This window comes from Toxorhynchites rutilus, chromosome 2 (assembly GCF_029784135.1).
Source record: "Toxorhynchites rutilus septentrionalis strain SRP chromosome 2, ASM2978413v1, whole genome shotgun sequence".
In the NCBI taxonomy this organism is placed as follows: Eukaryota; Metazoa; Arthropoda; class Insecta; order Diptera; family Culicidae; genus Toxorhynchites; species Toxorhynchites rutilus.
The window spans coordinates 205,778,334-205,802,585 of record NC_073745.1 but is presented as its reverse complement, the minus strand read 5'-3'; the positions used below and the strand labels follow the sequence as shown (position 1 = coordinate 205,802,585).

At 36.3% G+C, this 24,252-nt stretch overlaps 1 protein-coding gene across 5 annotated transcripts in view; it reads right to left on the bottom strand.

Moving 5' to 3' along the window:
• LOC129767870 (protein furry) overlaps positions 1–24,252 on the bottom strand; it is a 248,238-nt gene that overhangs the window by 170,470 nt on the left and 53,516 nt on the right. For 3 of the 5 annotated variants that reach the window (XM_055769115.1, XM_055769116.1, XM_055769118.1), the window contains exons 7-10: positions 22,407–22,550; positions 10,865–11,032; positions 10,264–10,783; positions 3,272–3,382 (exon numbers count right to left, since the gene is read on the bottom strand). In XM_055769115.1, the coding sequence (XP_055625090.1) occupies positions 3,272–3,382; positions 10,264–10,783; positions 10,865–11,032; positions 22,407–22,550 (943 nt within the window). The remainder of the gene's footprint in view (positions 1–3,271; positions 3,383–10,263; positions 10,784–10,864; positions 11,033–22,406; positions 22,551–24,252) is intronic. The other 2 variants (XM_055769117.1, XM_055769119.1) reach the window with 1 other exon arrangement.

The window sequence follows — 24,252 nt, the reverse complement described above, 5'->3', positions numbered from 1 at the left end:
AAGGCCTTTAAAAGCAACATGTTATGAGATAGATCAGCTAGAGGCGAATGAACTTCAAGTTTAAAGCCTCTTAAAAATAAAGAAAGAAAGAAAGAAGATAGATCAGCTTTGGAAAACATAGCATTGTTAGTCGTTATCCGGTGTTGGCTCATTTAGCCCCAAACAACAAAGTAATTCCGAATGCGAATTAATCACTGAAACCAAACAAACTATCTGTTTACCTCTCATTGAATATGTGAACAGTTGTCCAAACTGATGATTTGTCGAAGATATCAGGTCGAATAATTTAAATTTCACGGGAATTTTTTAAATACGATGCGCGTAAAATTACATCCGAATGGCTACCGCGAGAGAAATTTCTCTTCTATTTATTATTTTTTACATTTGAAACTTTCATGCATAACAGGATGTCTTAAATAACTTCAAATGTTCTAGGAATAGGATAATGAAGAAGTATCAATTGGTTTATAGTTAAATTATCGCACTGGTTCATTTTACCAACTCTGTTCATTTTAACCTCACTTCCCCTACAAGTTTCTCGCTATGAGCTTTTTTCTTTGAAGTGTGTGAGGGAGGAAAAAATAATTTCAAACAGAAACAGCTTATGGCAATTCACGCTCAAGTTACTAGCATATGTTCTCATAAGTTCTTTGGTTCAGTTTGCCGGATATATTGAAGGTTTTGACGTAGGACTACGGCTTACATTAAGAGTGCCAAATCAGAAAACAGGTCACGTTTTTATGAAATGAAGTTAACGTTAATAACAATTTTTGCTGCGAACGGATTTTAACGATTTACATACCAATCGAATCAGATTTCCTATGATTTGTTTGATATGCTATACATTACAATCCCATAATCTGTATATGGTTGAAATTGATGAATTTGGAAGCATTCTCATTTTTCTCATTCTCATTCGTTCTGTCCATTTGTGTGCTTTCCCGAACAGAGTTATCAATAACGGGCAACTTACGCAGCCGCTAGAATAGAAACAACGAAGGGGGATAGCGAAAGAGAATATTTGCGAAGTGAACACCACCCTTGCATAGTAAGAAAGCTGTCGCTAGAGTATAAGTATTGCATCTTCTCTGAGGAAAATTCTCAAAATCTTTCTGTGTCCGAAACAATAAAGGTAGCTTATTTTGCTCATTTTGTGTTTTATGTTTCTCCTCGGGCTGTGAACGTTTGCGAATATTTCACTTGAAGTGCGTCTGGCATTAACATTAACACAACTATCCGAGCCATGACAATGCAGGTGAAAAAAAAGAAGAGTGCAAATGATTATAGGTCGCTTGAAGCCATCAGTGTTTGACTTTGAGTGTGTTGCTTGTTTTCGTTGCGGTAAACTTAGAACTTGTTCATTTCCTGTACATGTGAATAGCACTTCTTGGATACTTTTAGTTGCCATTCGTATTTGCTCTCGTGGGCATCGGCTCTGTTCTGATGCAACAAGGTCCTAAAAAGATCGACATGTCGCAGAGCTACGTTCAGAATTCAAAGAAGAGAGCTGGACTACATACATACAAGGTACAGAAATTCCCAAACCGCGATGAGCAGCAACAATCGACGGCTAAAACTCGGGCACGGAAGCTCTACGAGAAGATGTTGACAAAATATGGCAGCTATGTGATGGACGACGAAACGTATATAAAAGCCGATTTTAAGCAAATTCCGGGGTTGGAGTTTTAAACCGGCAAGAGCAAGTTCGATGTGGACGACGAATTTAAGAAGAAGAAAATGTCGAAGTTCGCCTCCAAATATCTCGTTTGGCAGGCCATCTGCTCTTGCGGTCTGAGGAGTGAGCCTTTCGTGACAAAGGGCACAGTAAATGGCGAGATCTACAAATCTGAGTGCCTCGAGAAGCGCCTTTTGCCGTTCTTGCAGCAGCACGACGAAGCTCCGCTATTTTGGCCAGATTTGGCATCATGCCACTATTCTAAAAGTGTCCTGGAGTGGTATGAGGCCAATTCTGTCCATTTTGTTCCAAAGGACATGAACCCGCCAAACTGTCCGGAGCTGCGCCCGGTGGAGCAGTACTGGGCAATAATGAAGCGGGAACTTCGGAAGAGCAAGAAGACAATCAAAGACGAGAAGGACATGTTAAGGAAATGGAAAAAACTGAGAAACTGGTACCGGATGACACTGTAAAGACTTTGATGGAGGGCATCAAGCGAAAATGCGTTCAATTTTACACTCAAGGCTCCATCGATTAACTTTTCTTTTGATTTTTTTAAGTAAATAGCTGAACATTAATCAGCAACACCCCCTAGTATGTACCCCATATCTAGCGTGATGCGTCTCACTCGATTCGTGGAATCCAAGATAGAATTGTCACTAGCCGGTACAATCATCAGCTCGTGTAGAGTTGTCATGAGCGATACAATTCTCAGCTCTTGGTAAATAATCAGTGGCCTGCACAACCTTCGAGCCGCTGAGTTGAGTTGTACGAATGCTCTCCGACCCGTTAGATACGACAGAAACCAGTCCGTGATCCAGTTTGGGGAGTCTACATGCTTCAGCTTCTCTACTGCGTAGACATGCGGCACAGTGTCAAAGGCCCCCGACCAGTCGACAGAAATAGAATCGACTTGATTCAGATGTTCCATTCTTGGACAAGCTGCTTGTGTAGCACAAGTGGAACTTTTGCCTTCTCAGCTTAACAGATAAACATTTTAATAATTGGTAAAATTCAAGCAAAATCGAAACGCGATAATCCCACGTTTTGATTGGCCCGATTTATGCTCCTCAAAGTAAACAAATCAAAAGGAGCAACCAGAGGGGCAGCGGAATACAATTTGAAGTACGCAATGATGCAATAACTTCAAAAGGAAATGTAAAATACAATGACCGTAATATTTTGAATTAATTTTTATTTATTTTTTTGAATTAATGAAATGACCAAGGCATCATGACATAGGTAAAAGTATAACGGGTGATCAGACATATTCATTAAATATACTTGTAACGAAGAACGTAATCTATCACAATGCACGAATTACCCAAATATGGGATTTGTTCGACCTCTTCACTTACAATGTAAATATGGTGATATCAATTGAATCCGGAAATTGTTTCATTTAATCAATAAATTAATCAATACGTAATAATTTATTAGGCCAACGGTAATCCTACGTCAACCTTGCGATTATATAATAGATAGATCCATTTTTTATCCCTAAATTTATTCAGCACCCCTCGTATTTTTATTATACTATGGAGGTTTTTGTTTTCAGACAGAATCAACTTTCAATATAAAAAAACAATTTCTTACCTTTTCATCTTTTGATGCCATCAGCATGTCGAGCCAGTTGTAGATAGCGCCGTCCTCGGCAAGAAGGTTGGTATCGAATGTTGGACCACAGCATAACAAAGCAGATGTCGCCTTTGTAAATACACAAACAAAAGCTCAAGTGATTAGAATCCAACAATCACAAACGGAATCATTGATAAGATGCAAACCGATCACGGTAAAAGAAAATAACGAACAGAACATTGCACATTTATGTGTCGATTGACTTGAAAATTTGATGAAACATATCTCTATCAGTAACAATTAGCCTATGTTCTAAATTTCAGGACGATCGGATAAGTGTACTGGAAGATTCTTCGCTGAGCAATTCCAAATGAAATCGACAAATGACAAAACATGAATATTTTTTATTCGAATGAAAGTTTGTATTCCGTTTGGGTTGAAGGAAATATGAGTTTTCCACAGCAATTGGGTTTTTTTTGACTCAAGCGTAACTTTTAAAAAGGGCGTATCGATTTTAGTAGGAGAAATCTTTGATAATTTATATCTCAAAAACTATGAGTCGTACAGAAATAGTGTCTTAGAAAGAGTTATAGCGTATTGATGTCTAAACATGAAAAAAATATACACTGAAAAAAAAATTAGTACTCTTTTTTTATTTACAAAAAAACTTTAATTTGCAATATCCAAAATATATATTTTTTATTTTTTTTTATTTTTTCATACAAAATAGAAGTCATGCAGAAAATTTTAAAAATGGCTCCAAGGTGGTAAAACTATGTTTGACGAACTTTGTGGAACATAGAATTTTTACTAATTTTTCGAAACTTCGAATTTTTGTATGTTAACAATCATTTTTAGCCACAAATTATGATTCCTGATTTGATTTAAAACAAAAAAGCTCATTATAAATTTCCTTCTAAATGCAGCCATTCTCGAGATATTTTGAAACATATTTCTAATTTATTGTCTTTTTATGGTAATTATTCCCTTTTAATATGTTTGTCGTGTTATACCGTCATGTTCATAAAATTTTATGAATTTGCTTATAACTTCCAACAACTTTTCCAAATACATCATCATGATAAAAATATATGTTTAGGAGTTACAATGAAAAACATTTGAACACATGTGGGTTAATATAAGACGTAGCGATATTAAAAAATGTTTTATTATCTTAATACAAACTTTTAACATGTTATACATGTTGCGCCAACAGAACACAACATTTATAAAAGGAAAAAATATAATTCTCTACAATTTGGTCAAAATATTCCTATATTTATCGGAGTTTAAGAGATACTAATAATAATACTAGAATTTTTAGCCTTTATTTTTTTATCAACATTTATTTTTATCAACTAACAATTTTGTTGTATATAATTTATTTTTTTCATTATTTTCTTATATTTCTATACACATCATGATAACTTGCTGCATTGTCGTTAGAGTACAACTTTGCTGCTACTTCATTCTCGGATACAGGTACAAAAGAATGATACCTTTGGGTACCTGGAATTTGTTTGGTGTTATCATACATGCTACCCAACTCTTCCACACCCTGATCATATTCTTCTTGGGACATATATGAAAATGACAATTTTGTAAGATAGTCTTCTTTTCGCTTGCTAGCCCATAACGTTGCATAACGTTTTTGCACTCGTAATCGGATGTTCATGCTGCCTAGCTAAACTAGCTCTTGTTGCCATCCGTTTTAATGTACCACCAATTGCATCACAAGGTCCTTTGCCGTGTGATGTTGCGAAAAAATGCCATTCAGCGTCAATGCCGTATTTCGATTTAAACTGACATAAACTCGCCAAATTTTTCCTATTTTTATACTGGAATGCAGCACCATCCGACATGAATTTTATTCTTTTTACCTGCATTTGTTGTTACCAATTTAGAAATAAATACTTGCACAGCTATTGTGTGATGACTTAAAACTTCAGATATAACTACAAAGCTTAAATTCGCCAGAGAACCTTTTTCATCTCTATAATAAACAACGAATGGTTGGATTGTTGTTTGATCATTGTTTCAGTGATGACTTTGAACTTCATCTTGAAGTACAAATGAATAATTTTCGGAAAAATCCCAAATCACAACAACCTCATTTTCTTGCAAATTAGCTTTTATATTGTTAAGGAAAGTGAAATATGTAATCATGAGTAAGTAATTTTTCTATTTTTTCGCAAAAATACGATACAAATTCTTCCACCGGTTTCACAAGACTTTCTATGTCACATCGATCAGTAGAAATCCATTGTGCATAAGTGATTTCAATTAAATTGCGTTCCTGAAGCTCATCTAGAAACCAGTTTCCAAACTCGTCCATTGTTGGACATTTTTTACATTCACGAAGGTAACAGTATTTTGATCTATTTGATATGTTACATAGTATTTTTTCCATATATTCTTTGCATTCAATGTCGAAGGAAAATTTTTTGAGACTATGAAGCATAAGATTTACATTTTCATGGAATGTACAAACAGAAACGTTATGATTTCCTGAACTACTCAGCAATTTGCAATGCTTCGGACGCATTGATGCAAAAGAGCTAAATCCAATTTTGCAATTTGGATTAAGTTCCTTAAATCTGTTGAAAGTTTCCCGTAATGATGTTATTAATAACCTTTTTTGGATGTGTTGACGCTTCCCATCTTTGGCTACAGAAACATAGTCTCTTTCTCCAGGTAATGATCGACTGATATTGTCGTCATTATAAAATTCCGAAACATGATTTTTAACATCTTGATTTAAACTTGGTCCATATTTGCTATGTGGTGTCGACAATACACCTTTTTCATTTGCCAGTTTTTTGGATTGAATTGCCATATATTTATTAACGCCAAATTCTTTTTCCACTTTTTTGCACGGACCAAGACTTAGGCAAAACTGTTAAAATTCTAACTATTTCTGATCTTATTTTCACTGTGTGTTCAAATTACTCTTTGAGCTGATTATCTCATCAAACTCTTTCGCCTTTTGTTTAAAGTTCGACTCTTCGTCTTCGTCATGTGAAAAGGAAAATATATTTCTTTTAATACCTTTAGAAATTTCTTTGAATTTTTGTTCGGGGTAACTAGCCTGTCCAAGTCTTTTCGTCATTATTGGTGAAACGTTAATACCGGCGATTCCCTTGTTGAATAGCTCAATGTTGTACGCTCGAGAATACTCTGGTATATTGTTGTTTTGGGAATCTTGCGAAGATGCTGAAACGACTGAAACTAATGATGGTACTTCTTCTAAAGTATTTCCTACTGCTGTACTGATCTGCACCTCAGTATTACATTGCTTTGGTTTGGAAGAGTATTCAGATAAACGACATGATCCGCCAATTTTTGAAGATGTATCTAAAAGGATATTGCATCCCATTGACTTAAGTTTCTCAATCATTGACACGGTTAAGAAACGCTTTTCAGATGAACATTTCTTACCGTTTTTCGGAAACGGTCTACAACATGAAAAACATTTGTTGTAGTCCGTTGTGGTATACTGTTATACACTCTATAAGGAAGATTGTTCGACTGATGAACGATGTTTGAATATGAGTAACTTTATATACATTATAGAGGTACCTTAAAGGTACCTGACTTTATATACCTGTACAGAGGTAGCTTAAAGATACCTGACTTTATATACCTATACAGAGGTAACTTAGAGATACCTGACTTCAGATATAATCTAGGCATAACGTAAACAAGTTAATTATATTTGTACCCATAACGTCCGGTTGAATCAACAAGGTGTACTTGTTGTTGGGATTTCAATTCTACTGTTCGTGTTTTGATTGTGTAACACGAATAATATGTTTAAAGTTTGTATTAAGATGAAAAAAGACGGGTGGGTAATGTCGGGGACATAACCGGAGTGACGTAGGACTATACAAAGCTTTTGTTAAATATATATTTTAAATATATTGTTTTATTTTCTTCTCCTACGTGAATACCTACCTATCTACCTGAAAAATGGATTAGTTTACTGTTTACTCTTTATGAATATGTTGATGGTTCTCAAAAGAACCTTTGGTGTTGTGTTTTTGTTAGCACTTGATATTCCCATCTTGTTCGGTTAAACCTTCCTGTTTAGCTATTGCGTTTGCCACTCGCCACAGCTTTCACAGTTGGAAAATTTCTTCCCATCCAGCTTGTGACATATTGTTCAGTAAATTACATTTAATGCGACTTTGCCACTCACTGAAACTAATTGTTGCCTTGATGAGCGCCGAACCGAAGCTGCTCTGTTCTTGATGCGTGTTTTCTGATTGTCATGAGCAGCTTTGCAAGCCAACTCGAGCACTCCGACGGCCGAAACTCTATAATCGCTGTTAGGTATACTGGTGCTCCGGCACCAATCCGTTCGGCCTAGTTACCCTTGCGGAGCAATCAGTGAATGCGGCCAACAGGGAACTGGAGATCTGCACGGTTCGAGTGAGACTTTGCCTTTCCCTTAACTTGTCCTCCTTTGTTACGTCCACGATGCCGATGCCGTACAACCACACACGGGTTTACGGTTTGAAAGAAAATAAGATATTTTTTTGGGGTCCGCGTGTTTTATACTCAATTTAAGAATTGGTGAAAATCAATAAGCTCAGAACAACTGCCAAATTCACATACTCATCATATCCTGGCAAACAAATTATGAAAAAATCAATTTGTGTTTTATTATTATTTTGGATAATGTTTTAGAAAGCATTGAACTGTATTTCCTAAACTCTTTTTTGGAAGGTTTAATGGCCCTGAAAAGCGCCTTGTTTTATGGAATGGTTCCAATTTAGAAAATTTAGTACTCGTGGTTTTGAAAAAAACCATTTCGAACGCCCTCGATGCCGCCTTGTTCTGGATTTGCCACCAAAGCAGTTTGTATAAGGAACAAACTTTTTTCTTCTGCTACCTTATGCCGTTTTGCGATTGCGTTTGCCACTCGCCACTCGCTGCAACTGCCTGTTGTCTTGATGTCCACCGAACCGAATGTGTTCTGTTCCGAATGCGGGTTTTCTTATCGTCGCGAGCAGCTTTGCCAGCTAACTCGATCACTTCGGCGGCCGAAACTATATAACGCCGGCTAGGTGGACTGGTGCACTGGTACTAACGCGCTCGGCCTAGCTACCCTTGCGGGGAACTCCAGATCAACACGGTTCGAGCGGGATTTTGCCTTTCCCTTCACTTTTCCTCCTTTACCATGTCCAGACATGGCTGCTTGGGTTGGTTTGTTGATGTGTTGTGATGCGAACCGATGTGGTGTACGGTTTGAATGAGAATGATCGTTACGGAAGGAAGGAAGGTATTGTATTATAGAGACTTTAAACTTTTGCAGTTCATTCGTCTCTAGCCTTGAGAAAGGCCCTTTGAAAACTCTACTCTACTCTACTCCAGCGCTACCACCTCCGCCCTCTTGCCTTGAGAAAGGCACTCGATCCCTCGCCGTCCAGCTCGTCCAGCGATGTTGTCCAGTCGGTGTCCACACAAAGAATGATCGTTACGGCAGCGGAGCGGGGATTTTTAAGCTGACTGGCTGGCTCGAGAATTACGCATGTGTGAGACTGCGACCAATGTTTCGTTCATTTTTTCTTTTTCCTTTCCAATCGTGCTTCATTCTATTTCGCTGCTGCTCTGGTTGCCCGTTTTGGTCGGTACGATATGAGGAGCACAAAATGGACCAATCAAAAATGGGCACATAGTGCTTTTTGACAATGCTTGATATTTGACAATTATTCAATTATTTATCTCAAGAAAAATGAAATGTTATTCGTTATGATAGATGCGTAGATATATTTCCTATCAATTGATGCAAAAACCTTTGCGATCTATTGAGAAATGCTCGAGTTATAAGCGTTCCAAATCTTGCATTTTTTCCTACTTGTTCAGTGCCTAGATTTCCATTTCACCCCCTATATCTTCCGGTTAGACGTAGTCCTACGTCAAAAAGATTTTTTAATATCGCTACGTTTTGTGTTAACCCACATGTCTTCAAATGTTTTTCAACGTAACTCCTAAACATATATTTTTACCATAATGATGTATTTGGAAAAGTTGTTGGAAATTATAAGCAAATTCATAAAATGTCATGAACATGACGGTATACCACGACAAACATATTAAAAGGGAATATTTACTATAAAAATGACAATAAATTAAACATATACGTAAAATATCTCAAGAATGGCTACATTTAGAAGGAGATTTATAATGAGCTTTTTTGTTTTAAATCACATCAGAAATCATAATTTGTGGCTAAAAATGATTGTTAACATACAAAAATTCGAAGTTTCGGAAATTCATAAAAATTCGATGTTCCACAAAGTTCGTCAAAAATAGTTTTACCAGCTTGGACCCATTTTTTAAAATTTTCTACATGACTTCTATTCTATATGATTTTTTTTTTTTTAAAATCAAAAATATGTATTTTGGATATTGCAAATTAAAGTATTTTTTTAAATAAAAAAAGAGTACTAATTTTTTTTCTCAATGTATATTTTTTCATGTTTGGACATCAATACTCTATAACTCTTTCTAATACACTATTTCGGTACGACTCATAGTTTTTGAGATATAAATTATCAAAGATTTCTCCTACTAAAATCGATACGCCCTTTTCAAAAGTTACGCTTGAGTCAAAAAATTCCCATTTGCTGTGGAAAACTCATATTTCCTCCAACCCAAACGGAATAAAACTTTCATTCGAATCAAAAATACATGTTTTTAAAATCTGCATTTTTTGAACGATTTCATTTGGAATTGCACCGCTTCGAAATGGCGGCTTCTTTGAAATATATCACTAAGTGTGCATCGCGGAAGACATACAAAATCAGCTCGCTTCTCGTAATGATTACGGCTTTGTCGCAAACTGACGCATCATGGACGTTTATTGGAAGCGCATTCAAACTACTTATGCATCATCAGAAAGGCATATTGCTATAAATGTACATCGTAGCAATTGAAAATCTCATGCATTGTTCCGCAAAACGATTACATCAGAACCCATATACGCTTTCCCCTTGTAAGCCTACCTGTAACGCACTAAACTGCAACTTTTCCTCGTCAGACGAAACGCTACTACTAGTGCTTATGTTGACTGCATGATGACTTGCACTGCTATTTATCCCACTAGTGGCACCGAATGACGCTGCATAAGATCCACTCCAGCAGGCAAATAAATTCACCAGATTTCGCTTCAACTCACGCGATAGCAACGTGACACAGGATTCCAGCGAAAAGTTTTTAATCATTTTGCGAATGAAATCACAGAAATGAGTTTTCACCTCACGCATGCTGCTGTTATCTTTGTCCGTTTCCGCCTCCAGATACAATCGAGCCCCGTCAATATACTCAACAAAAGTCGGATGGAGGGACATGGTCTCACGTTCCAGCACGAACGGACTGATGCCAAACGTTCCGTTTTCGACTATTTTTTCTAACACCCGAACCAGCTGGAGCCGCAGTGCGTCCCGTCGTCTCCTCCTACGCATATTTTCCTGTTTACGATCTATCGCCTCCCGGATGTATACTACGAGTTCCTCCATTAAATCTCTGTTTGTTTATGGAAAAAATATACAATTAAGGGAGCGCGTCAGCGAAAGAAGGGTTCTCTCGCACAATGGTTAATCTTACTTGAGGGCATCATGGTTGATCATTCCAAGCGCGTTCACAGCGGCATCACGTATATCAGCTACTTCGCACCGTAACAATGGTATTACCAGTTTGTACAGTGCCACCGGGGAAGCTGTGTTACCACTGGACTTGTCGCTCCGGTCGGCCGATAGAGAATCCGGCGAGGAACTGAAAATGGCGCGTAAGCAAAAATGTTCAGCGGGGATGAGTTGGATGTACGAATCGCACTCAAAGGATTAACTTGCAAAGAAGCGGAATGAGGTGATAACATGTTTCATAGTCTGGTTTATGTGGTCGGAAATTATTGAAATGTGTGTATACTGGAGTCTGAAAACAACAATTCACATAGCAAAACGTGAAAAAATATGATGTGTAAACCAACGATGGAAATTCCGCTATTTCGCGTACATTGCTGGCATGGAGTAATTCATTCGAATTATGAGGCATTTTTTGTCCATCAATGAAATATATCACAAATAGCACACCCGGTAAATGTGAGGTACGCAGTTCGACAGCATAAAATAAAAATTTATTATGTTGTAAATATTTATGAACAACTTTGAAAGTATTTTTTTTTATATTTTGTATTTTGTTTTATATTTCCATAGTACCAAATGGATCGATTTACGCTTGATCAACTTTGGGAAATATTACAAAGCTATTTCCGAAGTAGATACAGTGATGTTTAAATGCTACAAAACATTGTATTGCTGTTTTTCAACTGTACAATGTTTTGTAGCTTTGTCACGAAGAGTAAATAACGTAAGTAAACTATGAGTGGAAAAACAACAATAAATTGAATCAATGGATGGCCATCATTAGCCAACTCTTCATTAGAGAAGAGGCTTCGGTTAGAAGCACGTGTTTATTTTTTTTACGTACTGGTGGCTAAGTTATACAACATGAAACACTAAAGCATCTGTCTGACACAAAACTCTTATAAAATCATGTAGTTTCTGAGCTCCTTCGTAAGTTCTAAGATACGCGTGTACCAGTGTTCGGAGATGTTTCTTTGGTGAAAAAAACAACCAAAACATGGATGTAATCCAAAGTTCCCATCATGATATTGTGTAACGTACGTATCTTCTATAAGAATAGTGAACTGTCAAATGTGTTGCTAAGCGCAAAACTCGAGGGAGGAATCGTCCAATTTGAGTCGGTTTTATTTCATTGTATCCGTCTTTGCCCATAGATCAATGCGATCAAAGGCAGGAAAAATCGAAAATTTTCAGAAAACCACCAATTTGTTTTATTTTTTGCGATTTTTTGGAGTACAAAGAATCGATCCATGAAATCGAAAATCTGAGAAAAAAGAACGATCTTCTTACTATTGATCCAAGATCGTCCAATCCTATATTGAACACGAATTCACAACATCATCGGTTCCAAAACGACAGATATACAGTAATGCTTTTGAACCCGGACGCTTTTTAATCCGGACACTTTTTCATTACAATCAATTTCATACCAAAACCATGACATTTTTTGCATGTTGAATAAATGTGACTAATAGTTACTATTGTGTCAATTTAGTTTAGTGCCAAACATAGTACCTAGCTGTTAACAAAAAAAAATGTCAAAAATCAAAAATCAATGGGAATTTCCTAAACCCATGTCCGGAATAAAAAGCACATTCAGAAAAAAGATTTTAAATCCGGACGGATCAAAAGTTGACGATTAAATTTGTCACTGAAGGAGTTGCATAATGGTATGTTAGAAGCAGGGTTGCCAACTATAATTTTCAAAAATCAGGAAGAATGAAAATAAAAATCAGGAAGGTTCATATTGAGTTGTCTAGAAAGTTCGTGCCGTTTTTTTAGGAAAACAAAAGCATAACTTTTATAGACAGACTTACATATATTCAATTTGATTCTATACTAGCTGACCCGATGAATTTCGTCGCGCCCACGTTTGATATTTTGATTTAAATAACTTCGAACATTTACGTTCCCCAGAAATTATTTTTCTGTCTAAGACTAAGACGCATCAGACCTGATACTGGTTTTCAAATCCGTTGCCCCATTCTCGGTTTAAATCGTGAGGAACGGACACCAAATTATTTTTATTAATATAGATTCTACATTCTTTTAATTTTGTTCTACATTCTTTGTCCATCTCTCATGCAGCTTAAAAATTGTATCCTTCCTGAAAATGTTCAATTATCCTATTTTTTGCCTGCCATAGAGTTGAAGTTTTTGCCATCGAGAGTATTTTGAAAAAAATATCTAAAGTATCTTTTGGTCGTTTATTTTTTTCCCCAATAACATACAGCATCCCTACAGTTAATTGCAGAGAAATCCATATTCAGAATTTCGCCCATACTTTGGAATAAATCTTGAATTAATTGTTTCGATAAAAGATATAATTACTATAGTTTCACCGCTGAAGTACTTTCTATCTGACGAGCAAATGCAAATCTTATCACACTGACTTTGAATTCAAAATGTTTCCCTTGAGTAGAATTACACTCTGAAACGTATTCCTTCATTAAGAACTTTGCGGATATTTGTACAAGGTAATGTGGGGCCTCAAACTTAAGAAATTTTGGTTTAATTCAATTATTAAGCACTATTTTGAAAAGCCCCGAAAATTTGAGCGTATTTTAAATAATTCGAGATTTTTACTCTGGGAAAGCTTGTTCAGTCGATTCGCTACGATCATACATATTAATAAAAAAAAGTTAGGTACAGCTTTATATCAGGAGAATTCAATTGAATGTAAGTATTATACATGTGCGGACCGGAGAACTATTATGACAGTTCCCCTTTTCAAACAGGAAAACGTTGACAGGAATTCCAGTTTTTACGTATAATTTTCATTCTGATAAAAAATCTAGAGAAATCAGGATCATCTCTGAAAAATCAGGGAAAATTAAGGGTTTATCAGGATATCAGGGAACGTCCCAAAAAGTCTGGGAAATCCTGACAAATCAGGAAGGTTGGTATCTCTGGTTAGAAGCCTTAGTATGGAGTATGGAGTGTGGAGCAAAGATTTTCAATCCGGGAAACCGCAAAACTCTTCAGTATACAAGACGGGGTCGATTATATGACCCGTTATGAAATATGTTTTTTTCCGAACCTTATGAATATCAAATGAAAGGGCTTGACTAGTAGAATACAATTATTGATGAAAAATGTAAATCCAAGATGGCGGTCGCTACAAATGGTGGATTACATATTTTTTCAGAACTCCATCAATATGGATATCAAACGAAAGGGATTGACCAGTAAAACACAGTTATTTATGAGAAATGAAAATCCAAAATGGCCGCCATCACAGAATGGCGCCATATATATTTTTTTCAAAACTGCACAATATGGGTATCAAATGAAAGGGCTTGACTATTAGAACACAGTTATTTATAAAAAAATACAAATCCAAAATGAGCCACGTCAAATTTCCATTATCTACAGTTAGTTGTTTCATTACATGCCCCACAATTTTTTGGTCTCATCAATGCCCTAGATTAATGAAGAAGGGGATGTGATAACTACTAACTGCTACTTGCCTAATGATTTACTAGCTTTTAGTACATCATCTGTATTATTATTATGTTTGATCACAATGAAACCGTTGATCTTAAAAAATGTTTTTTACTTATTTTATTGTTCAGTTTTTAGTACATTATGTGTGTCATTAGTAGAGATGAAACGGATATCCGGTAACTGTGCCGGCCGCATACCGGATATTAGAAAATAAATCAATAATTTCTCATTAACATAAGATAAATCATAACAAAACCGACGCCGGTAGCCGACGTTGGGTCAGTGTCATGTTACGTTCAAGCGCTCATGTGCGGTGGAATGTTTATGCTGGGTAAGCATTACTCTATAAACATTTTATATCGTTCGATGGGTGACGAACTGCATGTGCTGACTATGCGTATGCTATGCGATGATCACATAAATAAAAATCCAAAATCAATTGTAAAGCATTTTCCATACAAAATTATACAACCAATTATAATAACTTTATATTAGATTTAAAAATCAAAACTATGGCATAATTTTTAAATATTATTAAATAGGGCGTGTGGTGGATACGTCGCTTAAATGGAAGCGCGCAGCGCGATAAGTTAACATAAACACTATACTCAGCATAATCATAGTCACGCCACCCGAGCGATGACCGGGCGACGGCGATTATGCTGAGTACCGCAAAAAGGGTCACGTAGCCACCGCCCAAGCGTAGGGTACAAATGTAAAGATTGAATTCAATAAAAGAGTTGAAGTTTAACCAACAACGGGAAGAGACGTATCATTCTAACAAGATATATCACGGGCCCCCCAGTGTAGGGAGGACTTTGCAAGCTCATTAACATAGTTCATACATAAATAAGGTTTAATTACTGAAATGCTAATAAATGATCTGAAAATCTCACAAGATTCTAATAAGATTCTCTACCGGACTATTCCGTTTCAAGAACTCCTAATAGTTTGAGCTGAACCTCGGGCCCAAAAAGGTTGAAATTTGGTAATTTGAATCTTCCCATAAGTGATTGAAATGACTTCCCAATCCAGCGTTTGAAGATCCTCTCGCGTGAGGTAAGATCGATGTACTATGTGCTGCCTCATCCTTATCCGCATATTTTTTTATGCAACAACATGCGAAATTACCACGGATATACAGGAGAGGCCAGAACTTGTATTTTTTGTTATTTCGCCAAATCCCTAAAGAAGCCTAATGCACTTCACCATAAAGTCACTGTCACAGAAAAAAAATTATTGAAGTTTCTTTGCAGGAAACTCGGTACGAACCAGCCAAAAGTTTTGAAAGTCACTATAATATAAAAACGTGATACTTTATTAAGGGAATTTCATTCGAAACGAAAATTCAATCACCGTCAATTTTTTTTTTTTTTTGTAAAAATGTGTTTATTTGTGTCTAAATTGTAATCCTTTATATGCACACATGCAGTTTCAACCAGTTTCCTATTCGTAAATATAGAGCCAAACATCCGGCCTCGAAGCTTGCCGGATATCCGGTATCCGGTATCCGGCCAAACTACTATACGTTTCATCAATAATCATTAGTATATTTCTCTACAATAAAACCGTTCAACAATTTCTTTAATATTTTGGATTTGCATTTTTCGTAAATAACCGTGTTCTACTAGTCGATCTCTTTCGTTTGATACCCATATTGATGAGATTTTGAGAAAATATGTAATCCGCCATTTTGTAGCAGCCGCCATCTTGGATTTATATTTTTCATAAATAACTGTGTTCTCAAGCCCTTTCATTTGAAACCCATATTGATAGGATTTTGGAAAAATATATAGATGGCGCCATCTTGTGAAAATACAATAAATAATTGAATTAATGAAAAGCTTTTGTATCAAACGTGTTTCCATTTAGTCCCGCTACTTATGACGCATCCGCTAATAAGTTCTACAATAATCTATATAAATAAAAATGGATTTCTGTCTGTCTGTCTGTCTGATTCTTATGGACTCGGAAACTACTGAATCGATCGACATGAAAATTGGTATGTAGGGGTTTTTGGGGCTGGGGAAGGCTTTCATGATAGTTTGAGACCCCTCTCCCCTCTCTAGGGGGGGGGGCTACCATACAAATGAAACATAAATTCCTACATTACTCGAGAATTAATCAAGCAAATGCAACCGAATTAGGCATCAGGAGGTTTTAGGGTGCAATGAATGATTCTGTGGTGGTTAGCCCCCTTTCTCTTAGGGGGGGGGGGCTGCCATACGAAAGAAACACAAATTTCTGCATTACTCGAGATTTAATCAAGCAAATGAAACGAAATTCGGCATATGGGGGTTTTAGGCTGCAGTAAATGATTCTATGGTGGTTAGATACTCCACCCCTCTCTCTAAGGGGGGAGGGCTGCCATACAAATGAAACACAAATTTCTGCATTACTCGAGAATTAATCAAGCAAACGAAACCAAATTAGGTATATGGAGCTTTTAGGGCACAATAAATGTTTTCACGGTGGTAAGACACTTCACCCCCCTCTCTAAGGGGGAGCTGCCATACAAATGAAAGACAAATTTCTGCATGACTCGAAAACTAATCAAAAAAATACCAAATTTGGCATGCGAAGGTTTTAGGGGACACAAATCGCTTCTATGGCGAATAGACACTCCTCCCGTCTCTCTGAGGGGGGGAGGGGGGCTGCCATACAAATGAAGCATACATTTCCGCATAATTCAAGAACTAATCAAGCAAACGGAACTAAATTTGGCATGTGGAGGTTTTAAGATGCAATAAATGTTTCTATGGTGGTTCGACACTCCTCCTCCCTCTCTTAGGGTGGGCTGTCATACAAATGCAAAACAAATTTCTGCATAACTCGAAAACTACTCAAGCAAATGGAGCCAAATTTGGCATGTGAAGATTTTAGGGGTCACGAAACGTTTCTATGGTGAAGAGACACTCCTCCATCTCCCCCTAAGAGGAGAAGAGGGGAGGGGCCTGTCTTTATTATATCACATTTTCTGTATCAAGCATTTATTCCATGTAACGGAGAAATATGTTATTTGCAGGTGGTTGAAAAATCTTGAACGAGAATTGTGTCCGAAAATAATGTGATATTATAGTGATGAGTTTTGGTAGAAGTGCTAGGATTTTTTAAGTAAAAGGTAAATTGAACGGGGTCGATTAGAAGATCAACCAATGAACAATTCTGCGATTAGACTCATGAACTTGCGCTTAGTTAGAGAACGTGAATGTTTGAAGGTATTCGAACAAAATAACAATAACAAAAAACAAATTTTGGGCGGGACGAAATTTGCCGGGTCAGCTAGTTAATAAATAATTTCTCTCAAAGAAATGCAAAGAAACCGCGTGTCCGGAATTAAAAGCAAAAGCGTCCGGATTTCAAATCATGATTAAAAAAGTGTCCGGACTGAAATAAATTTCAAATTTTGAACAAATATACCATGATTTTGTGGAATTCTGTCATTCATAACTTAGATGAAGGCCTGCAAATTCTATAGGAACGTCAATTTTTCATGCTATGATATGTCAATATTTTGTAGTAGTTGAAGTTATTATCGTAAGCGCTAAAGCGTCCGGATTTCGAACATTACTATACCTATTCGAATCCCAGAGGACAACAGTATCTCGGCGAAATTGAACAGATTTATCATTGCAATCGACGGACAGAGAAAATGTTGGTTTTCCAGAAAATGAAACTCATCTTCGCTCCTTTTTTCCGTTTTTATGGAAATAAAATATTCCCGTCTTTTTCATTCTCTTTCTCCATTTCTCTGTTAATCTTTTTCACCTTCTTTTCTGCTACGCTTTTCGTATGTTCCTTCTCTGTATAGGTGTTCCTGTATCTCTTTTTATGCTTTCCTTTGTTTTGTCATAACTCATTCCGTATCTATTTTGTCGTTGACGTTGACGTGATCGTCAGGGTATGCATACCGTGCTAGTATGATCGATGTGCAGTATCACACTGATATCGTCTATCGACGTCGACGCTCGTAGCGAAAGGGTTAAGGCTTCGGTTGCTCGAGTAATACGAATTCACTAAAAATACACGTTCTTATAAATTGTATATCTTGAAAAAAAAAAATAAGGAGGAGCTATTCGGTTTTTTTGCGTGAGCGTTCAATTTGAAAGACACTGTAATTTTAAAGTTATTAACTATTTTTTTTTGCTTTCAGATTTTGATGATTTGCATACCAATCGAATCGGAATTTGTCTGATATTTGCTTGACATGCTACATTACGATTCCTTAGTCCGTAAATGGTTTCAACTGGCGAAAAGTAGAATATCCGAGCCAAATTTCCCATACATTTGTTGTATGCATTTCTGTACATACCTACCCATGCAGCAACCGAATCGATCACTTAAAACGCAGTGAACAAGAACTGACACGAATTAACGGGCAATGTGGAGATAGGATATATTACAATTTAAGCTCTGCCCGATGTAACTTGTTACAACAAGCCAAAGTATAAAAGCAATGCGAGTGCCATCCCGTGGATTGAGGTCTGGTCTACCGGATTATTTGCGGAGATAGAGTCTAGAAAGTTTGCTGATAGTCACGTCTATGAACCGTTTTAGGAGTTAGTTGACGAATTTCATGCCAACTCGACTGGCCGTTGGCAGCACCATCTCAGACAACAGTGGAACATTGTGGGTGTAAACACATGGGTCTTTTAAGTAACTCTGCTTACTTGAAATATTCAAAAAAATAAGACAAAAAAAAATTCTTCATTTTTTACAAAAAAAATATAATACCTACAAAATTATGGTCAAAGGATGAAATCTGATAAATTGTTAAAAATTTTCATGAAGAATACTAAAAAAATAATTGAAATTTCCCTGGAAAAAATTTGAAAAATTAAAATTCATTTTTCTCAAAAAAGTATTTTTTCCAACAAGTTTTCCATACATTGGAAGATGGGTACTTTTACAAGGAAAAAGTTTTTTCAACAAACAACTTTTTCAACGAGTGATGAATAAAAATGAACAGTTCAAGAGTGTTTAAAAGAATTTTCTCAGTGATCGTCTCAGATCAGAATAATATTTTTTTGGAAATCTCGTTCCGCCGAATAGTTGAGAACTGGGTCATGCGGTTGTCAAATTGGTTGTCAAAAAGAATCCAATAGAAACGTCAAAAGAGATAATCAATAATCAATAGGGGGAAAGTGCTACTTTTCTTATGATAATCCACTACATAGAGAAAGGATTGTATTGAAGGTAAAAATAATCGTATTCAATAATATTATAAAAATTAACTACATAAATTAATGCTAGCGTTTCAAATCATAAGGGTCCAACTGTCATTTTGGCAAATACTGAAATTTCAGTATTATTGACTTCTAAACATATATAAACTTATTTATAATTCAATTTTACTTCTCACCAAATGTTAGGTGTTTATTATTCTGAACGATATAATTATATTATTTGAACGTTTTTCTTTCATTAAAACAACTGAAAAATACAAATTACACAAACTACAACATTTATTTCAATTACGGTTCGGTAAAGAAGGTAAATAAACAAAGGCTGAAGCACGAAAACGTTAGCTCATTTTATAGGAGGAACATATGACAGCGTGGCCGACGTCGTTATTGACTATTTAAAGTTCGAATCACCGAAACTTGTATAATGAGAATGATTTGCTACTCCCATGCGTGTGTTCTTTGTGCAATTTCGCTGGTTCAGGTCATCACGGAGAGTTACTACGAAGTCTACCCAAGCTCAAGCTCTAGGATTATCAAAAATAGGGTGACCAAAACTTTAGGTGAAATTAAAAATCTAACTATCGTATTTTAGATAGAGGTAAAAATAGTTCGACAACTATGTAGTCCTAGTCATTTTAATCAACTGTGTAGAACAAAATGTTTTTCTATTTTCCATTATAATCTATTTAGCGCTTAGGGCCACCATGAAAAAAAGATTTTTTTGCTCAAATTTTTATATTTCAAATTTGTCATGAGTATTTGGACAACTTTGAGAGCTTACCAAAACAAATATTTTTATGCAGAACAAATGGAGCTCAAAAATACATATACAATACATGTCTTCATAACGTTACAATCATTGCTTCTATTGTATTGATGTAATTGATGTAATAACCTAAACATTTCCAAAAAATTTCACTTGTTCGACGTAATACATGCTGGCTCATAGCAACCTGTTTTCCAGAACAAATCTTGTCTTATTTTGAATTATCCTTTTTTTAAAAGAAAAAGATTGTCAAATGATAATGTGAATTGTGCATGAAGTAGTCTACCCGGAAAATGAATTGACTCTCTCGAAAAACTAACTCTTTATGAAAATTTTGTAGTTCTGAAAAGAACCATTGACGTTGATGTTGCTGGATATTAACATTGGTGCTGTCGAAGGTGTTGTTGGATAATGGCTTCTGGGCTGGGGTTGGTGTTGTTGGATTTGTTTTTCGTTGGATTCTGACGAACTTTTATTTTATTTGTACACATTTTCTCAGTTCCTTCTCACTTCGTTTTGGCTTTTTCTTCTTTTGCGTTTATTTCATTGAATCTTTGTACTTGAACAGGGATGTTTTGGTGGTGATGATGATGTTGATTTGAATCATAGAATTTTTCAGTTCATTCTAGAGGCGAATGAACTGAAAAATTCTAAAAAAAAAAAATAATTTTGCTTTGAAAAAGCAAAATTTAGAAAACAGAACATAGACTCTCATCTCCCAGCCTTGAGAAAGGCCATTTGTATACCCTCGAAGCCGGCGCCACATGTTTTCTAGCTGAATGATTGGCGAATCGCAAACGAATGCTTCTAAAAATTGTAACCACACAGCGGTCAATTTATAATTCTCATTCCGATGCAACGTGACATAAGCATTGACTCTCAAACCAGAAGAGATAAACAGCCAACAAATTCCAGCACAAAGTCCCTTTCTGTGTTCAACAAACGCGTATTTCATTGCGCAGAATGCTTCCACTGAACGGCGAGAGTGATCGGCATAGCATACAGTATCGTGGAGGCGATCTGGCGTAGTGGTAACATCCATACCTCTCACGCAGAGATCACGAGTTCAATTCTCACTCCCGACATTCTTCCAAAAATGGAAGTTAAAGTTACGAACCAGCCGGAATGTGTTAAAAGTCACTATAATAGAGAAAAAAATATATCATATAGCATTTCCAAATTAGCTCTCAACTTTAACACATGGTGTTGGCCGATCGCTGTCTAAAATAAAACTCAAACTCAAACTCAAAATCGAAACTTTCTTTGTTTATTTTATAAAGGCTTTAAACTTGAAACCAAGGAGTTAAATGATGTTACATCTTGCTCGATGCAACGTATCATCGAGGAAACCATATCAGATATTTCATGGAGGATATACGAGTTTTTTCACCAATTACCCAGGCTTTTATTGTAGTATAGATAACGATAGAATTTCCCATAGTTATTTGTAAATATGTTCAAATAGGATTGAAATAGAAGCTACTAATTTCACATAAATTCGAGTAGACCACAAGGCATTTCTCTAACATGTGGTCGACTGTTACATCGGCGTATCCTGTTCAAAGATATTCAAAATCAACATGCAACAACTATCGTAACGTAATCCTACGCCAACTATGCGGGTATATCACGGATACAGCCATTCATTTTTGGTCCATGATGACAGGAACGTTCCATGCTACATTTAATTCAACCTGTGATAGATGTTTGGAATTCTAGAATACAATAGTCATAACATGTTTTCGGCTATTGATATAACGAAAATTCAGACACATAACATAAACTATATACCTATAAATTTCTAATCTACATTCTGATGATGGATGAAAGGGTTGCACGTGCACATAATGCACGCCAAAAATTAAAAAACAGATGGGCGAAGAGCGTTTGTTTTTTTTTTCTCATAGAGATTGAAGCCTACAATGCGTTGAAAATGAGCAATCCGTCGGTATGGAAATGGGAGAGCACGCGCTTGTGACACTACTTCATGAACTAAAATCGCTCGAACGAAACTGAAGATATGGAATCAAATGAGACTCGAAATAATGGAACTAAACATGAGAACTTAATAGTAAATACAATTCATCTACTTTTTTGAACTTTACCCTTGTCTCTTATGTCTGGCATCTTTGCGGCCATAGGATAGAGGTAAGGTGAAACGTGTTACAATCCCTTCTGGTCCAAACACGGATGACGGAATGTTATCCAACGAATCGGACAGCGAACGGGAATCTGACTGGTCATGCAGACTTGGTATCGGTAGTGGTGGTGATAGTTGCGGTAATAGTAGTAGTGGTAGTAGTAGCGGTTATTGTAGTAGTAGTAGAGTAGATTATAGGTAGTAATAGTTTTTTGTTTTGTTTTTGGTAGAAGAAGGATTTGTGTTGATGTTTAGTTCGCAATTGACCCCCGAATTCGTATCAGTTTGGCGCGGTATAAATAAAAGAAAAAGAGAATCAAAGTTATTTTTTTTAAATATCTAAATCAATTTCAACAGAAAATATTTCTGAAGCGAACCGAAACCAACAAGCGCCCAAAACGTTAACAATGCTATACAAGATGTACTGATGCTGATTGTATGAATTATGAAGTCCACTCAATTAAAGTGTATGTACAACCTGAACAATGTGATCAATAACGTTTACGCTTGTTAGCTAACAATGATGGTATATTTGATTAGATTATCACTAGATAATGTTTAGACAGCTATAATTGATCGTGCTTGGCATGTTATCAAATTACGTAATAGACTGACAATAAGAAGCTCATAGAGTACCTGTGTAAATTATTAACTGCATTATACAAAACTCTCAGAACGTTTTGTAGAAAGTTGACGAACTTGACATTATAATGTTAAACGTGGTAAATGTAGTGTGCAGACGATTGATGCATTACTCGTCTGCACCTTATCAATGTAGACTGACATAGCTACATAGCCTCAAAATCCGGAACCATTACCAGAATTGAAACTTTTTTTTTTCAAAAAATCATTCTGGCACATTTCGGCAAAAATCAATGCATAAAAAGGCAAAGGCATATTGCACTATCTTGTTGAAACGAGCTCTTCCACATCAAAAGTATAATGATATGAAATAGTCGATCATCATGGCTGTAGCGATCACCATTTATTGCTACGCTATGGCCGGTATATTTTTTTTTTTTCAATAAATGGGTGCCCGACCCAAGTGTCGTGACGCCCTGTATTACATCTCAAACGTGTGTGCGTGTTATCCGATAAAGTGAGGTTGACGTGCAAACGATTCATAAAAAAATAATTCATAAAATTGACGAAAAACCACGTTTCTCGAACTGGACCATCATTTTCTTGATAATCCGCATAATTTCACACTCACGATAGGATGGCAAATTAAATTAACCACAAAACAGGAATGACTGCTATCATATCAATGAAATATCAAAAAGTACAGCCAACTTAAAATTCGAAACCTCTATAAAATACCCATCATTTCAAAGAAAGCGCCTAAAAGCGCTACGAAAGCGCCAATCTCCTTTCTTTCTACAGGGTGGGCCATTTAAAGTGGAAGCATCTGGCAACCCCATAACTTTTGACAGAGATGTCAGATTAACAAATGTCATACCGCGTTGGAAGCGTCATTTCAGTACAATTTTAACCATGGAACAATACACACCTAAACAACGCGCTGAAATTGTTCAGCTGTACATTCAAAATAACTTCTCAATTGTGTTAACTAAACGTGCGTGGAAAAATAAAAATAAAGTTAAAACATCGCCTGGAGACAACACTATACGTCGATTATATGCCAAATTTATATCGTCTGGTAGTGTTGGTAATGCCAGTCATCTGTCCAGACAACGACCAAGACGTTTCGACGAGAATATTGATGCCGTTCGAGCCAGTGTTGCAGAGACTCCATCGACATCAGGTCGCCATCGTTCGCAAGAGTTAGGCATCGCTCGAACCACTCTTTG